This window comes from Pteropus medius, unplaced genomic scaffold (assembly GCF_902729225.1).
Source record: "Pteropus medius unplaced genomic scaffold, Ma_sr-lr_union100, whole genome shotgun sequence".
Lineage (NCBI taxonomy): Eukaryota > Metazoa > Chordata > Mammalia > Chiroptera > Pteropodidae > Pteropus > Pteropus medius.
Window position 1 is genome coordinate 3,711,414 of NW_024349798.1, and position 15,156 is coordinate 3,726,569.

At 58.1% G+C, this 15,156-nt stretch overlaps 2 protein-coding genes across 3 annotated transcripts; one reads left to right on the forward strand and one right to left on the reverse strand.

Annotated features, from left to right (window-relative positions):
• The first annotated feature begins 1,144 nt into the window (after positions 1-1,144).
• PERCC1 (proline and glutamate rich with coiled coil 1) lies at positions 1,145-5,571 on the forward strand. Of its 2 annotated transcripts, none has more exons than XM_039884888.1 (2): positions 1,145-1,385; positions 4,703-5,571. In XM_039884888.1, the coding sequence occupies exons 1-2, from the start codon at positions 1,283-1,285 to the stop codon at positions 5,569-5,571; spliced, it is 972 nt and encodes a 323-aa protein (XP_039740822.1). In that variant the 5' UTR covers positions 1,145-1,282. The 2 variants fall into 2 exon arrangements, with proteins under 2 accessions (XP_039740822.1, XP_039740823.1); XM_039884889.1 differs by lacking the exon at positions 1,145-1,385 and adding an exon at positions 3,265-3,326.
• A 289-nt stretch (positions 5,572-5,860) lies between these two features.
• On the reverse strand, positions 5,861-14,419 carry CCDC154 (coiled-coil domain containing 154). Its single transcript, XM_039885571.1, has 16 exons — positions 14,410-14,419; positions 14,063-14,303; positions 13,786-13,975; positions 13,522-13,568; positions 13,094-13,189; positions 12,522-12,645; positions 10,479-10,580; positions 10,271-10,399; positions 10,069-10,193; positions 9,614-9,740; positions 9,382-9,519; positions 8,185-8,304; positions 8,027-8,103; positions 7,499-7,616; positions 6,513-6,700; positions 5,861-6,414 (listed from the first exon to the last, which is right to left on the reverse strand). The coding sequence occupies exons 1-16, from the start codon at positions 14,417-14,419 to the stop codon at positions 6,288-6,290; spliced, it is 1,959 nt and encodes a 652-aa protein (XP_039741505.1). The 3' UTR covers positions 5,861-6,287.
• Positions 14,420-15,156: the final 737 nt, after the last annotated feature.

A 15,156-nucleotide genomic window follows, 5' to 3' on the forward strand; every position in this document is an offset into this window, starting at 1 on the left:
ATTGAGTGGTTTAAAACAACACCGATTTATTACAGTTCAATCCAAAATGGGTTTCCCTGGCTGGAAATCAAAGTTTCTGCTGGAATGTGCTCTGGAGGCTCCAGGAGAGAATCACTTCCTTGCACTTTCTAGATTTTATAAGCTGTTTCATTCTTTAGTTCAGTGGTCCCCAACCTTTCTGGCACCAGGGACCAGTGCTCCTATGAGAGTCTAACGCCTGATGATCTGAGGTAGAGCTAAGGCGGTGATGCTAGTGCTGGGGAGTGGCTGCGAATATAGATGAAGCTTCGCTCACTGGCTGCTCGCCTCCTGCTGTGCAGCCTGGTTCCTAACAGTCTACGGACCTGTACTGATCCATGGCCTGGGGGCTGGGGACCCCTGCCTTAGCTCATGGCCCTTTCTGCTTTCAAAGCCAGCAGTAACCCTGCTTCTGTTGTCACATCTCCTCTCTGACCCTTTTGCCTCCCTCTTACAGGGATCCCTGTGATGACATTGGGCCCTTAAGATAATCTAGGATTATCTCCCATTCAGGGTCCTTACCTCCATCACTTCTGCAGAGTCCTTTTGTCATGTGAGGCGACATATCTAAATTTCCCAGGGATTAGGGCATGGATGCATTGGGCCATCATTCAGTCCACCACAAAGGTCCCAGCTCCTGGAGGTCTGGGTCTTTTCCAGGCTGTCCTCTCTGCAGGAACACCTTCACTTCCCACAGCTGGGTGAGCTCCTGCTCCCATCAGTACTCCACGAACGACCTTCTCCGGTCACAGGGGCCAAGACCTTCTCGAGGGCAGGGCTGCCTTTCTCAGTGCCTCTACACCCAGTCCCCAGCCAACACCTGGCACAAAGGAGGGCCAGAAACCAAGCCTAAATGCCCTCTTGGGGCCTCCATCCAGACTGTACTCCCGTCTGGCCCCTCAGCTGCTGGGCTGAGCGAGGTGGAGTCCCTAAACATGCAGATCCTTGCCCCTGGCCTTTCTTGACCAGCAGCAGGGGGCGCTGTGGCCACAGTCTGGGCAGCTGCTGAGGGAACCCTGGGGTCTAGGGACTGGTCATGTCTGAGGAGCTCCCTGAGCCAGCAGAGGGCAGGAGCAGTACCTGGGCAGGGAGGGAGCCTAGGGGCCTGAGCAGCCCTAAAGCCACCTGGGACCCAGCTGTCGTAGCTGACAGCTGGGCTACGCTGGGTCAAGGAGCCAGCTGTGGCTGGGGCAGGACCACCCCACAGCCAGGACCTGAACAACAGTGTCATTGGACCCCAGAGTTTCAGAGCAGAACTGTGGCCATGCCTGAGGTCAGTCTCTGGGAGACCAAGGTCCAAAATAGATGGACTCATAGGACTGATCCCAGCCAGATGCCCCTCACGTGGGGCATGGCCTCACCCCAAGGTAAGCTGAAAGGGCCGTATTGACCAATTGTATCCATAGGCCTTATGGAGGCCTGGCCTATGACACATTCATCCCCTCTCCCTGCAGCCTTCCCCTCAGGCCTGCAGGGGCTCTACCCCACTGCCCTCTCCCCAGTCCTACCCCAAGCAAACAACATTGGTAGCCTCTGAGACCCACTCACGGCAGGTCACCAGCCTGGCTCAGAGTGGGTCCTGTTCTTGGGAATGGAACTTTTCATTTTCTTTTCACTCTTCCAAAGCCAGGGTTCCTGGCTACAGGCCAAGCACTGAGCGCCTGCGTGGGGCCCTCCAGATGCCAGAGAAATGACTAGCAGCAATCAGCACTGCAGCCCGCACTTGCAGGAAAGGCCTAGGTGTCACTGGGTGGGTGAGGAGTCATCCCCAACCTGAAGGGGGTGAAGCCTGGAGCTGAAGAGCAAGGACCCAGGAAGGGGTGAAATAGCATCTGTTACCGGTGGAAGAGTAGTCCCCGCAGAGGGGAGATCGAGGACCATGAATGACGATGGGGCCGAAGGGCCAGGCACACACCACACTGAGAGGGGGCTGCTGTCCTGTCCTCAGAACTTGGACCACGGGCATCTTTGGGAGCCACAGGGGATGGGACTCGCGAGTCTCCCAGCTGGCACCACATGGGCTGTTCCAGGGGAGCAAAGCACCAAGCAGTTGCCACAATGAAGTGGGGGCCATAAATGGAGGGCCCTTACTGGACTGAATAGTGTTCCCTAAACTCAAGTGCACCTGAACATCAGAGTGTGACTTTATGTGGAGATCAGAGTTTTGCAGATGTGATCAAGTTAAGGATCAAAAGTCAGGCTAGAGCGGGGTGAGCCCTGATCAATTGACTGTGTCCTTGTAAGATGAGGGAGACGTGGATACAGGCACTCAGGGGAACGGCTGAGTGACCACGGGGCAAAGGTTGGAGGGATGCAGCTATAAGCTAAGGAATGCCAAGTGTTGCCAGCTGATGACCCCAGACTTCAGGAGAGAGGCATGGGACTGATTCCCCCTAAAGCCTCCGGAAGGAACCAGCCCTGATGACCCTGGATTTTGGACTTCTGGCCTCCAGACTGTGAGAGAATCCCTCTCTGTTGTCCTCAGCTGCCATTTGTGGCGATTGGTTACGGCAGCCCCAGGATACTCGTGCAAAATCACGGGACTGGGCCACGCAGGAGGGGGGCCGGGGAGGGAGGGGGTTGGCAGAGGCAGACCCTCTGGGGTCCTGCCTGTAGTTGTAACCCATCGAAGAAGCACAGTGAGGAAACCCACCGCCACCCCAGGCAATTTCCACAAGGCTGGGGGGGCTACCAAGCCCCCCAAAGGAAGGCGTGGAAGCCAAAAAGGGAACCAGAGAAGGTGCTATCTCAGTCTGGACCCTGGGGACAAAGCCCTGGGGGCGGGGGGTGGGGAACTGGAGTTCAATTGTAGCTCTGGAATGGGCAAAGGCTCAGAGGTCCCCACTAGCATGAGCCCCACACCTGGGCCCTGGCTGGAGATCCCTGGCCTCCCTCCCTTGGCCTTCTCAGATGCTGCTGCTGGCCCAGAGTCCCGTTCACTCAGACACTGCACAAGCAGGATGTCCTCTAGAGAAGGCTACTCCAGAAGTCAAAATAGCATGAAATTTAATTTTCCACCTATTTGACAAGGCTTGGTTGGGCCCCAATCAGCAGCAGAGATAAGGGTCCTCTGCCGAGTGTGAGCCAGCTGGGCGCTCTGCAAACACTCTACGGTCCCCAGGCAGGCTGAGGCTCCCCCCGCCAGGCTCTGGTTGCCCGGCGCTAAAGCAAACGGACTCTATTTGCCCAGTCTGTGATGACAATGCAGTCACCAAATATTTGCCAGTCCAGCCGGCTGCGGAGCCTGGCTATAAATGCTTGAGCCCAGGTGGAGGTGGGCCTGCCCAGCAGAGCTGGAGACCTCACAGGTAGGAGCCGGGTGGGGTGGCGGTCAGGGAGGGTGCTGGCGATGGGGTCTAGCCTCCTCCCGTCCTGGGAAGGCTGTGGGCCCTTCTGCCCAGGCAGTCTTTGGGGACCCACTGGGAGGGGTCACCAGCAGGGCTGGGTAGGGCCGGGCTATTGAGACCAGCGACAGGAAAGTCTTGGCTCCTCATCATGAGCGACCACCCCTACAACCCACCACTGGGGCCACTAGACACCCCTGCATGGAAGAAGGGCCCCAGCATTGTGAACGAGATTGGGAGTCCAGCATAGTAGGGGGCTGCAGGGAGGAGGGGAGGCCTGTGCACTCCCCAGCTCTGCCTGACTCTGAGTGATGCCTGTGGACTTGCCAGGCCCCCTAGGGGGTGTTTTCTGACAAGCTAGGAGCTCCCTCTCCCTCCGTCCACACCACCTTCCCTTCCTTTCTCCCTCTTCCCTAGGCTCACCCACCTGCATCCCAGCTGCGAAGGGGCATGCGGGATGTGTCCGGGGTGGGGGACACTCCGGCATTCAGAATCAGCCCTCACTTGGCTGTGGGCCAAGGGGAGAACCAGCTGAACCACTGACAGAGTCCTCCCCAAATCCCCTCCTTGCCCTCCTGAGTCCCATCCCCACAGGCCTCTCTCATTCACCCCTCACTCTCCTGACAGGTAACAACAACAACAACAACAAAAAGCCTGGGACGGTGGCTGCACTTATTAGAATTAGACAGGATGAGAGAATACCTGGCTCTGAAGTCCTCCAAAGCTACAAAAGTTCTAGGTCTCGAGGCAGCCAGACCCAGCTCCTGGGCTCAGCATGGGCGTCTCAGGGATGGTGGGAAGCTCCCAACCCGAGACTCCTGTGAGGGGGCCAAAGGCTCCCCAACCAGTGAGCCTGTTTATTAGGAGCCATAGCAACCCCCACACTGGGACAAGAGCTCTGCTCTTCAGGGCCCCCACCCCACTCATGTCCCAGCCCCTGGGTGGCTTGGCTTCCCACCTCCCCTGCTTCTTTCTCCTGTGACTTCTCTCCCCCAGTGGATTATCCCAGAGCCACCACTCCACCATGCACCCTCCCTCCCTGCTGACTGTTCTCCCTACAAGACAGGACACACTGCTTGTAGGGCCGGTGGCCATTCCACAGGCCACTGGCTGTTCTAAACCCCTCAGTCTGTACTCTGCAGGCTCTCCCCCACCCGACTCCTGCCATGCCCGCTGCCATGGTGCCTTACAGCCCTCAGTCTCTCTCCAAATCTCACCTACTTCTGAGGTTGGCGCTCTCTCTAAGGACAAGTGGCCATATAAGCCTGCAGTGGCCAGTTCTGCCAGGAGGGCTTTGGGCCCTGACTGATAACCTGTCTCCTCTCCACCTCCCTCTCCAGTGGGTGTCTGCTGTCCCAGAGGCCCCAGAAGCTCTGACGTGGAGGAGATGGCCACAGGTGTGATTCGGCCTCTCTGTGACTTCCGGCTGCCCCTACCATCCTTTGGGCCCTTCCTGCCTTCAGACCAGGAGCCCCCAGACACTTCTGAGGAAGAGGAGGAGGGAGAGGAAGAAGAGGATGAGGAGGAGGAACTGGAGGGTGAGGAGTCAGGGGGCCATAGTCCAGCTCCCCAGAGCTCAGATTGGGCCATGGCTGGCCCAGAAGAGGCCCCTCTAGGTCCGAGCAGCCCCGAGATGCCACTGCAGCTGCTGCGGTTCTCCGAGCTCATCAGCGGCGACATCCAGAAGTATTTTGGTCGCAAGGAGAAGGGGCAGGACCCAGATGCTTGCGACATCTACAGCGATAGCCGCCTGGCCAGCAGCTCAGCCAGGGAGCTCTACTGCGCAGATCTGATGCGTCTGGCCCAAGGTGGGTCCCCAGATGACAACGAAGCTTCCAAGCCCAGGGTCCACTTGCCCAGGGGTCCCGAGAGGCAGGTGTGTGGGACAGGCCTTGGAGGGGACAGTGCACAGCCACTAGGGCCCTTGGCTGAACTGTTCGACTATGGGCTGCGACAGTTTCCAGGGCCCAGATCGTCAGCTGGCCGCCGGGTAAGGCTGGAGCAGAAGTATGGCCACATCACCCCCATGACCCAGAGAAAACTGCCCCCCTCTTTCTGGAAGGAGCCAGCACCCAGCCCCCTGGGCCTGCTGCACCCTGGCACACCGGACTTCAGTGACCTGCTGGCCAGTTGGTCAGCAGAGGCTGGCCCTGAGCTGCCAGGTGGGGGCGCCCAGACCTTGGAGGGGGGGCAGCTAGCCGAGGCCTAGTGACAGGGCAAGCAAGGGTCAGTGGGGGTGAGCGGGGGCAGCAGTGCTCTGGACTATCCTTATAGCTTGTCCTGGGAAGAGCCTGAGGGCCCTCCAATGTAGGTGGCCACCAGGAGGACAAACCAGCTCAAATGGGAACTTTCCAGGCCTGAGATGGGGAGGACAGGGCAGGTGCTGCTGCCCCTCAGAGACTGTGCCCACCCAGGCCAACCTCTAAGTTTCCCAAGGGCAGCCCTCCCATTGCCCGCCCACCAGCTGGTCCCAGGTGGCCCCTCCTCAAGGCCCCCAAGCAGGTGGGCTGGCCAGCCACCCAGATGAGCCAAGTGTTTTCTTGGAGAAGCAGGAGGAGGGGTTGCTGCTGAGTGTATGAGCAAATACACTGTTTGCTTCCTCGATTAGGGCAGGAAGAGCTGTTTCTCTGGCAGGGCACCCCGCAGGTGTGAAGGGCAAGGTTGGCAGCCATGGATCCTGAGACTAGCCTGGCCTGGCTCTTGGGGGGGCCCCAGCCAGGAGTGTGTGGGTGGGGGTCCCAAGCCATTATGCCTGTTGGCAGGAAGCCCCAGGAAAAAGGTTGGGCCTGGTGCTCTTCTGGGCTTGGACAAGAGAAGAGGATTCTGGGAGTCTAGGGCCGGGTCCTCTTGGTCACTCCCACTGCCCAGGCCTCCCAACTCCCTGGAAGGAACTCCAGGTTCTGATGGGTACAGAAACTGGCACATTTATTTCTGGGAAAGGGGCAAGGATATGAGCTGGTGGGCAGGCTCCTGGCCGAGGGACCTCTCCAAGACTGCTCTTGGCTTCTGCTGGACCATCAGATTCATGAGGATCGCCTTCCACTGAAGCCACCTGTCCGGAGACACAGCTCATGGCCCACTGACCTCAGGACCTGTCCCAGCCCTGAACCCAGACCTGGAGGGGTCTCCAGAAGGCTCCCCACTGCTCACTTCAAGGCCTGATATACGCCCCAGCGGTTCACAGGGACCACCTCGTCAGGGGCCACATCCTTGATGAAGAACTGCTGTCTCACCAGGGACATGAGGACCTTTCTGCTGCCTAGCGTCAGGGCCCATGGGCCCTCTTCACTCCACAGGCGCATCAGGCTCTCCCTCAGGGTGGCCATCTCCTCCATGCGCTAGGACAGAGGCCGGCGTATGTGGGGGAGGGACTGATGTGGGAATGTAGGAATAGGACTGAGGGGTTGGAACAGCAGACGGGATTATCTCCCTCTGGGCAAACCAGGGCCTTATCTGCCTGGAAACGCTGCCTAGGACAGACACACAGACCGACAGATGGACAGCTGAGGAGACCGAAAGCTAGAGGGGTAGGGAGGCTGGAAGAGGCAAGGGGGGCTGGGAGTCAGGCTCTGTACAGAGAAAGTGACCCATCCTCTGGGTCTGGGAGCCCCTAGAGCCTTTGGTGTAAGGGCCTGTCCCACCGGTCCAAGGCCACCTCTCACCAGCTTGGTTTCCGAATTAAACTTGAGGTTTTGGATGGTCTTGTTGTCCTGGACGTTGTTTTCCAGTTTCATTATTTGGTTCTGAAACTAAACATGCCCCCCGCCCTAGTTCATGGACATAGAAGCAGCTCCTACCCCAATACCCCGGGGCAGGAACTGGCCTCTGACACTAGGGTCCTCTCCCCTCAATGGGACCTGGGGGCATCACTCAACCCAGTGATCAGGTAGGATTTGGCCAGTGCTTAGGATCGCTCTTCTCACCATGATTGCTGATGCCTCCAGCATTTGGGGCTCCAACAGTGCCCCCACTTGGAACTTCCTTTCAAAGGCTGAGATATGGGGAGCCCCCCGCCAGCAGGACGGCTGGTTCTGTGAACCTTCCCGGGGACCCCTCTGCAGGGGCTGCCCGCTGTCTGAACCAGATGGCCTCCCCTTCTATTGAGCATGACAGACACAAGGGTGCGAGGGGGGTACCGTGGCCAGCTTGCCCTGGATTTCGGCAATCTTCCGCCCAGGGTTGCCCTCCCTGAGCAGATGCACAGATGACAGCAGCGCAGCCAGCTCCTGCCGCATGGCCCCAACCTCGAACTCTCTGTGGGCACAGGAGGCTGAGGCTGCCAGGCTCTGGGGGAAGTGCCTGGGGGTGGGGGGCAGGGGAGGTAGAAGGAGAAGGCCCTGGGTAGAGCAAGGGGCACTCCACTTTACCACCCCTCCAGTGGGGGTTCCCAGCAGATGACAGAGGGACAGCCTTGGAGATCTGTTCAGGCTGCCCCCAACAGGGGCCAAGACAGGGCTGAGGAAGGGCTGAGGCTGCCATAGGTACCAGGAGCTCATAGAAGAGTGCCCTTGAGAAGCTTTGTTGGTACAGCAAGGTGGTTCTGAGATAGCTGTACCTTCTCAGGGTGGGGACCAGCTCAGCCCCTGATGGTCAGCTCACTGGAGCCCGCTCCCCTCCCCAGGGCTCACAGTCCTGCCTGGCTGAGGCTGGGAGGCAGGCCTCACCTGGCTTTGCCCTCAGCAGAAATCTTGAGGTCTGAGTCACTTTTATGCAAGATGCATCTGTCAGAGACAGCTTCTATCTGAAACGGAACCAGGGTTGGGGGCGGGTCGGTAGCTAAGGGCAGCAGGGAGGAAAGGTGCGCTCTTGGCCTCTCACCCACCTGCCGAGGCAGGCTGTCCACTGTCTCCTGCACCTCCCGCAGGTGCGCCTGAGCCTCCTTTCGACACTGTGCCAGGCCCTCCAGCGATCTCCGCTCCGCACCTTCCCACTCACTCTTTGCCTGGGAAAAGGATACCCAGTGAGGCCAGAGCCCAGACAGCGACGGTGGACAGACAGACAGACAGACTGGGCACACCTGATTCACAGCATGTGCACACAGGCCACACACAGCCCGGGACAGCCACATACATACACTCCAGGGACCCAGGTCCTCCTGGGCAGGGCCACTAGGCTGAGCAGAGACACATCTCTAAGAAGCAGGCCTGGCTTAGCCCTCTCCCCCCACCAACCCCAGCTGTCCACCAGGAGTTAGCAGGGACAGGGACAGAAAACAGATGGCCTGCCCGCACCTGCAAGAGAGGGAATACAGGGCAGGCCCAGAGAACCTGGCCCCAAAGCCAAAGGCTAAACATGTTCACAGCAGTGCCATCCACATTGCCAAAAAGGGCAGCAGCCCAGTGTCCATCGGCTGACGAATGAATAAACAAACTGTAGTCCTTCACATAGTGGAACAGTACTCAGCCACGAAAAGGGATGGAGCACTGACACATGTTACAACACAGATGGACCTCAAAAAACGTCATACTCAGTGAGAGAAGCCAGACACAGAAGGTCGCATAGTATGTGACCCCATTTCTATGAAATGTCCAGAACAGGCAGATCCAGAGATAGACAGCAGATAGTAGGTGCCAAGGGCTGGGGGAGGGGGATGAGGAATGACTGCTAATTGGGACAAGATCTCCTTTTGGGATGATGAAACCTTCTAAAAGTGATTGTAGTTGTGGTTGTACAACTCTGAATATATGAAAACCACTGAATTATATACGTTAAAGGGATGAATTATATGGTGTGTGAATTAAGCCTCAATATGCTGTTACAAAAAAAGAGAAAAAATAAGCCGCCTTGGAGCCCCCTGTGTGGTTGGGTCTCTGGGGCCTCTGAACATCTCAGTAGCTGACCCTGGGCCACTCTGCCCTGAACAGAAGGTCTCTGCAGCTCAGGGCCCCATAGGCCTTGTAGACAGTCATTGGGTGGGCTTGAGATCCATGTGTCAGGCCTCTACCCTCAGAGAGCCAGAATAGTACCAGGACCCCACCTGTCTAGGCTGCGATTCCCCCAGGTAGCACTGCAGCCTTACCTCATGCAGCCTCTGGATCAGCGTCTGTTCCTGTAGGTCCAGCCTCCAGCTCAGGGCCAACAAGTGGTCACTCAGATCCTTCACCTGTCTGACCAGCTCAGCCACGGACACCTCCAGGGCCTGGCTCTTCTCTCGGAGCTGTGGGAGGCTGGGCTGAGCGTGGGTGCCTATGTAGGTGGGACCCCCCTCCCCCCGCCCGCAAGAGACCTGACTAGGCCTCTGTTGCCCTCACCAGCTCCAGTGCGTTGTGCATCTCCTGCCGGGCCATCTCGCCAGCCAGCTGCACAGCCTCCAGGTTCTCCTGCAGGTAGGCGGTCAGCTCCCCAGCCTGGCTCTCCTCCAAGTGGCCCTTGGCATCCCTGGGGATTGGGGCCACTGAGAGGGACTATCTCTCAGCCCTCAGAGCTGGGCCAGGGAGGGGAACCTGGCTACTGGCTCCAGAACCTTCCAAGAGACCCCAGGGAGCAGTAGAGGGAGTGTCATCACAGGAGCCACCAAGATGGAGCTGTGTCTATCATTGCCATACAGAGTTCTCTCATGAGGGGCAGGCTAGAAGCGGGCAGCTACTCTGTCCTGGGGGCCCCACTGGGTTAAGCACTGGGCTCAGGGTCTGGGAAGAGGGGCCATTCTCATCCACCTGGCCTGACAACTCCCATTCCCTGGCCGTGGCCTCATTCAGATACCTACCGGGCCTTCTGCTCAGCCAGTAGGACACGGTTCAGCGACACCTGGTTCTGGCGCACAAACTTGGTCAGCTGGACCACAGCCCTGTCCAGGCCCCAGCACTGCTCTAGGAGGTGGGACTCTTCCTGCTGTGGTACAGAGGTGGCCCTGAGACCCATGTCTCCTCCCTCAGGTGCCCAGTCCATGCCCCACCTGCACTGGTCACCTTGCACTGCCCCCGCAGGGCCCGCACTCGCTCCTCTGCCAGCTCCTGGAGCTTCTGCCACCTATTCTCCAGCTCCTCTCGCAGGCTGCTCTCTGCCTTTAGCCGCGTGCTCTCTGAGGACTTCATTCTCTGCAAAAGACCCCACTGGTCACGGCGAGCCAGGTGAGCGGGGGTCACGGTAGAGCCCCATTGGCCAGTAGGCTCCCACCTTCTCTAGGGCCAGGAAGCTCTTCTGCAGGAAGCCGCACAGCTTGGCCTCCCTCTTGAGGAAGCGGAGGCTCATCTCCTCGCCAAGCTTGGTCACCTGAGCCTGTGAAGGGTGGGGGCCACATGGTCATCATGCTGCCACCTGTGCTGGGCATCCTCCCATAGCTGCCCCCCGCCCACAGTGCCATCAGGGACTCCTTTTCTTGCCCAAACATCTTCATCAGAGGGGACTCTGGGTTCTATGTCCCTAGCTATCTGGGAGCCTAGCAGAGTTGGGCCCACCACATTCTCAGGAGGAAGGCAGGGCAGGCAAGGGCCACATGTGTCCCCAGAGGGTCAGGCACAATGATTGTGAAGGGTCTGCAAACCAAGCTCACGTAGGTTCGGAATATACTTGGTGCCCACAGTAGTGACCACCAGATACTACCCAGGGAAGGAGGCATGGCAGCCACCAAATCACACCCCAAGTTTGGAGTCTCAGGAAGGGAGGCTGAGTGTATGCATGAGCACATACTTGTGCACTCATTCATGCACACATGTGCAAACACACACACATGCGCACTCATGTACATGAGGGCACACATAAACATAGCACACTCATGCACACATGCAGTGTACAACCATGTGCACATGCATGCTTACGTGTGCACATATAAACACAATGCACACATGCACGTGTGCACACACATGCAGTCATGCAGACACACCGTTTACCCTTGACCTCCAGGCCTGAATGGGGCCCTTTCCCTGCTCTCTCTCCCTTCCTGCTATATCAAGGGTCTCAGGGTATAGGAGACAGGGGAGTTAAGGCCCAGCTCAGCTCTCTCTCCCAGCCTCACACACCCATGGGGCATGCAGGGCTCTGGCTGGAGGCACCTTCTCTGAGGCCAAAGAGCCCTCTGGGAGAGCTCCTATAGCCCACAAGGCAGGTGTGCCCCAGCCCCGGCAGCCTCCCCGCCCCATGCATGGTGATCTGGAACAGGGCTGGGCAAACTTTCTGTAAAGAGCCAGAGAGTAGATATTTCAGGTTTATGGATCATAGAGCCTATGCCACAGCTCCTCAGCTCTGTGGTTCTAGCATAAAAGCAGCCATGGACAATAGTAAACAAGTAGGAGTGGCTGTGTGCCAATAAAACTTTATTTAAAAAAAAACAGGCAATGGGCTGCAACTTGCTGATCCTGACCCTAGAGTGTACCTTGGGAAGAGGCAGGTGCCCCATGAAGTGCCTGGCACCTCGAGAATCCCTGGGCCCAATGCCTCTGGAGCTCCTGGCTGGTGGGCACCAAGCAGCCTCTCAAGGGAACCGAGAAACTAACTTCCCAAAGGGCAGCAAGAGAGAACGCCACCAAAGCTGGGCAGCTGAGCTATGTGGGCAGCAGCTGGGGCCTCCCTTGTGTGCAGCTCAGTCCCTGGTCTCTATTTGCAGAGCTGAAGAGGCTGCCTGGTCCCCTGCCCCACCTTCTAAGGCCACATGCAGGAGGGGAAACCACACCAGCCTAGGAGTAGGACCACTGGGACACATGTCTTCAGGAGGGTAACTTCCACTTCACATGGAGAGAAGCACCAAGGTCGAAAATGGCAAAGGAAGAAGCTTTAGGCTACGGTATTCTATTTCTTGATCTGGATGCTGGTTACACGGGAGGGGGAAGAGGAGGAGCAGCCCCTGAGAGAGTGCTAACAACAGAACTTTCTGTGATTAAGAAGGTGCTCTGTCTTGGTGCCACCCCACACATGGCCATTTAGGATTTGAAAAGCGGTTGATGTGACGGAGGAACTGAGTTTTCAATTGTCTAACACGATAGCTAATTTCAATATATAGAGCCACCTGTGGCTCGTGGCCACTATATTAGATGGCCCAAGATTCGGGGGTTGCCCCCAGGTCTGATTACATGGACAGAACTAAGACAAAAGCTGGAGCAAGGGAAGAACCACAACAGGAAGGACATGGGCTGGGCTGGACTGGCAGTGCTGGGGTCTCTTCTGTATGGACCCTCTTTCAGCAGCTCAGCTGGCAGCCCAGATGCAAGGGCCCTGCCTAAGTACCTGCATCCTGGCCACCTCATAGTCCACCCTCTGGCTGGCCTCCTCTTGGCTCTTCTGCAGGGCACTGCAGGCCACCTGCCGGTCCTGCTCCTCCTGCTCCAGCTTCCCAGCCAGCTTGGTTAACCTGTGGGCACCGGCCAAAGGTCACAACAGCTCAGCCCATGGAGGGTCAGGCTTGGGAGCCACAGGGAGGCTAGTGGGATCTCTGGACTTTGAGAGTCCTTCTCAGGCCAAGGCTGGCATCTGGGGGTTCTAGGCTGAGCTACAGGTCTGTGGAGAAGAAGGTACACAGCCTTCCTGGGTAAACAGAGGAGGCAAGATGTTGGCTTCCCTGTCTCTACCTGGGAGGATAAGAGCTGGGCCCCAGTGAGCCTGACCTATGGGAAAGGTGGGGACCTCTATGTTCAAGTCTCTTTTTCCCACAGAGGGTCCACAGGGGTCTGAGGCTCACCCATCAACCAGCAGCTTGGCACTGAGGGCAGGAGGATACCTGCCCTGCCTTGGTGACGCCCACACGATCATACACAGAAGGCCCAGAGCCAGCCCCTGGGAAGGAGGCAGGAAGAGCCCACCTGAGGTTGGCTTCCTGCTCGGTGCCCTTCCGTTCAGAGTCCTGGAGCGCCTGCTTCCTCCTGATCTGGGTCAGGGACTCTCGGACCTCCACCAGCCTGGCACACAAGAGCCACTTCTGCCAGGGGCCTGCCCAGGTCACCCTCCTGGTGGCCAGGAGAAGCCCGGAGCAATCTGGGCAGACTTCAGGGGTTATGAGTCCAGCCAAGGGGCCCCAGCAGCAAGCCTCCTGCCCCTTTCCCAGGCTTCTGCTCATGTAAACCCAGACCTTTTGAGTTGGACCATGGGTACGTACTGCTTACCTGAGCAGGACAACTCATTGGGAAAACAAAATCCTGTGGTTGATGTCCCAGTAGGTCCAGCGCCAGTCACTGCTCTCCCAAAGCCCCCTTCCCTCCCACTCAGCCTTGTGCCACAAGTGTGAGGATACCTCTTGTCCAGGGCCTGCATCTGGTTCTGGTTCTGGGGACTGGGGAACTGCAAGGAGGAGGGTATGGGCTAAGTGCAGGCCTGGGGCCCTCACAGCCCAACCGGCACAGACATAGCCTATGGAGATTCTCTGGGCTCCCAGCCTGGGCAGCAGGGGCTGAGCTGGGCTCAGAGTCCAGGAAACATTATCAGCCCTGACACCCAGGAATGGGGAGGCCTGGCCTGTGGGTGGGGACAATCTGCCTCCCAACCGATGGTGGCTCACCTCCAGGATCTCCTTCTCAGGGGCCCAAGCTGCCTGTTGCATCTCCTGTCGCAGCTGCTTCAGCTCTGAGTCTTGCAGCTGCACACTGGCCTGCACCTGGCACAGTTCCTGCAGCAGCCTCAGTGTGGTGCACTCACAGCGGTCCTTGTGTTCTTGCAGGGACACCACCTGGGTCTGCATGTTGACCAACCTGGCCGGGGTGAGGAGTAGGCTGAGTCAGCATGCATGCCATGGGCCTGACATGTGGCTCTCCTGCCCTGCTTTTCATGGGGCTCACCATTGCTCCAGTTGCTTCCAGTGCTTGGGGGTGTCCTGCTCCAGAACAGAGGCGGTAGACGCCAGGTGGCTGGACTCATACCTCTCTGAGATCTCATCCAGACTCAGGGGTTCGGGGCTGGCCGGCCCTTCTTCTAGTAAGAACCCCAGGTCCTCCAGGGTGATGGTACTCAGCTGGGATGGGGGCGAGGCCCCTGATGAGGGGTCACTATTAGCCAGCTCTGCAAGAAGGCACCTTTGAGCTCACCACTTGTTCTGGGCTAACAAGGGGTGCTGGCTCTCGGATGGAGCTTAGATAACAGTACCCAAATCAGTGCAACTGTCACTGGCTGTGCCCATTAAGCTTACTGCAACTCATTCTGCTGAATCACACAGACTGGCCCAGGGAAGGCTCAGCCCTCATTGCTTCTCAGCAGGAATGTCAGGTTCAGAGAGGTCCAGCCTCAGCCTGAGAACACATAGCACTGGGCAGCAGAAACTAGACAAAGCCCTGCCTGGCCAACTCCAAAAGGAGCCCTCAGGCTGTGAAGTGACCTGGGAATCAGGAAGCAGAGCTGTCTCCTGGGGTCCACGCCCCATGCAGGCCCCTCCCTGCACTGTCCTCCCAGCTCTGGCCCCAGTCAGCACCTAGCTCACCTGGGCTTCACCAGCAGTCTTTGTCTTTGGCCACTGCCAAGAGGCCCTGGGCCTAGAAACCAGTGACTGCCCAGAGCTGGACACCAGGGTGGATGGAGGTGAAGGATGGCTGGAGGGAGGCAGGGAAGTCAGAGCTAGAAGGCTCTAGGGCCTTGGGGGAGCACATGAGCTCCTTTCCTCACATCTCACCTCCTTCCAAGACAACACCAAGGTGGGCAAGACAGCTGGGCTCTTCTGGAACCTTGTGACTTCATGACCCAACTGCCGGTGGAACCTGAGCCCTCAGCTCCCCCATTCCTGCAAGGCCTCCCCAACTGCCCATTTCTGGAAGGATTGAGTGGGCGCTGTTCAACCAGCCAGAGGTTGGGGTCAGGAGGCCTCTGGCTCGGGTGGCAGAGATACGCAGGAGCAACTACTGGCCATCTGGGATATCCAGATGGGCTGAAAACAGGTAGTCCC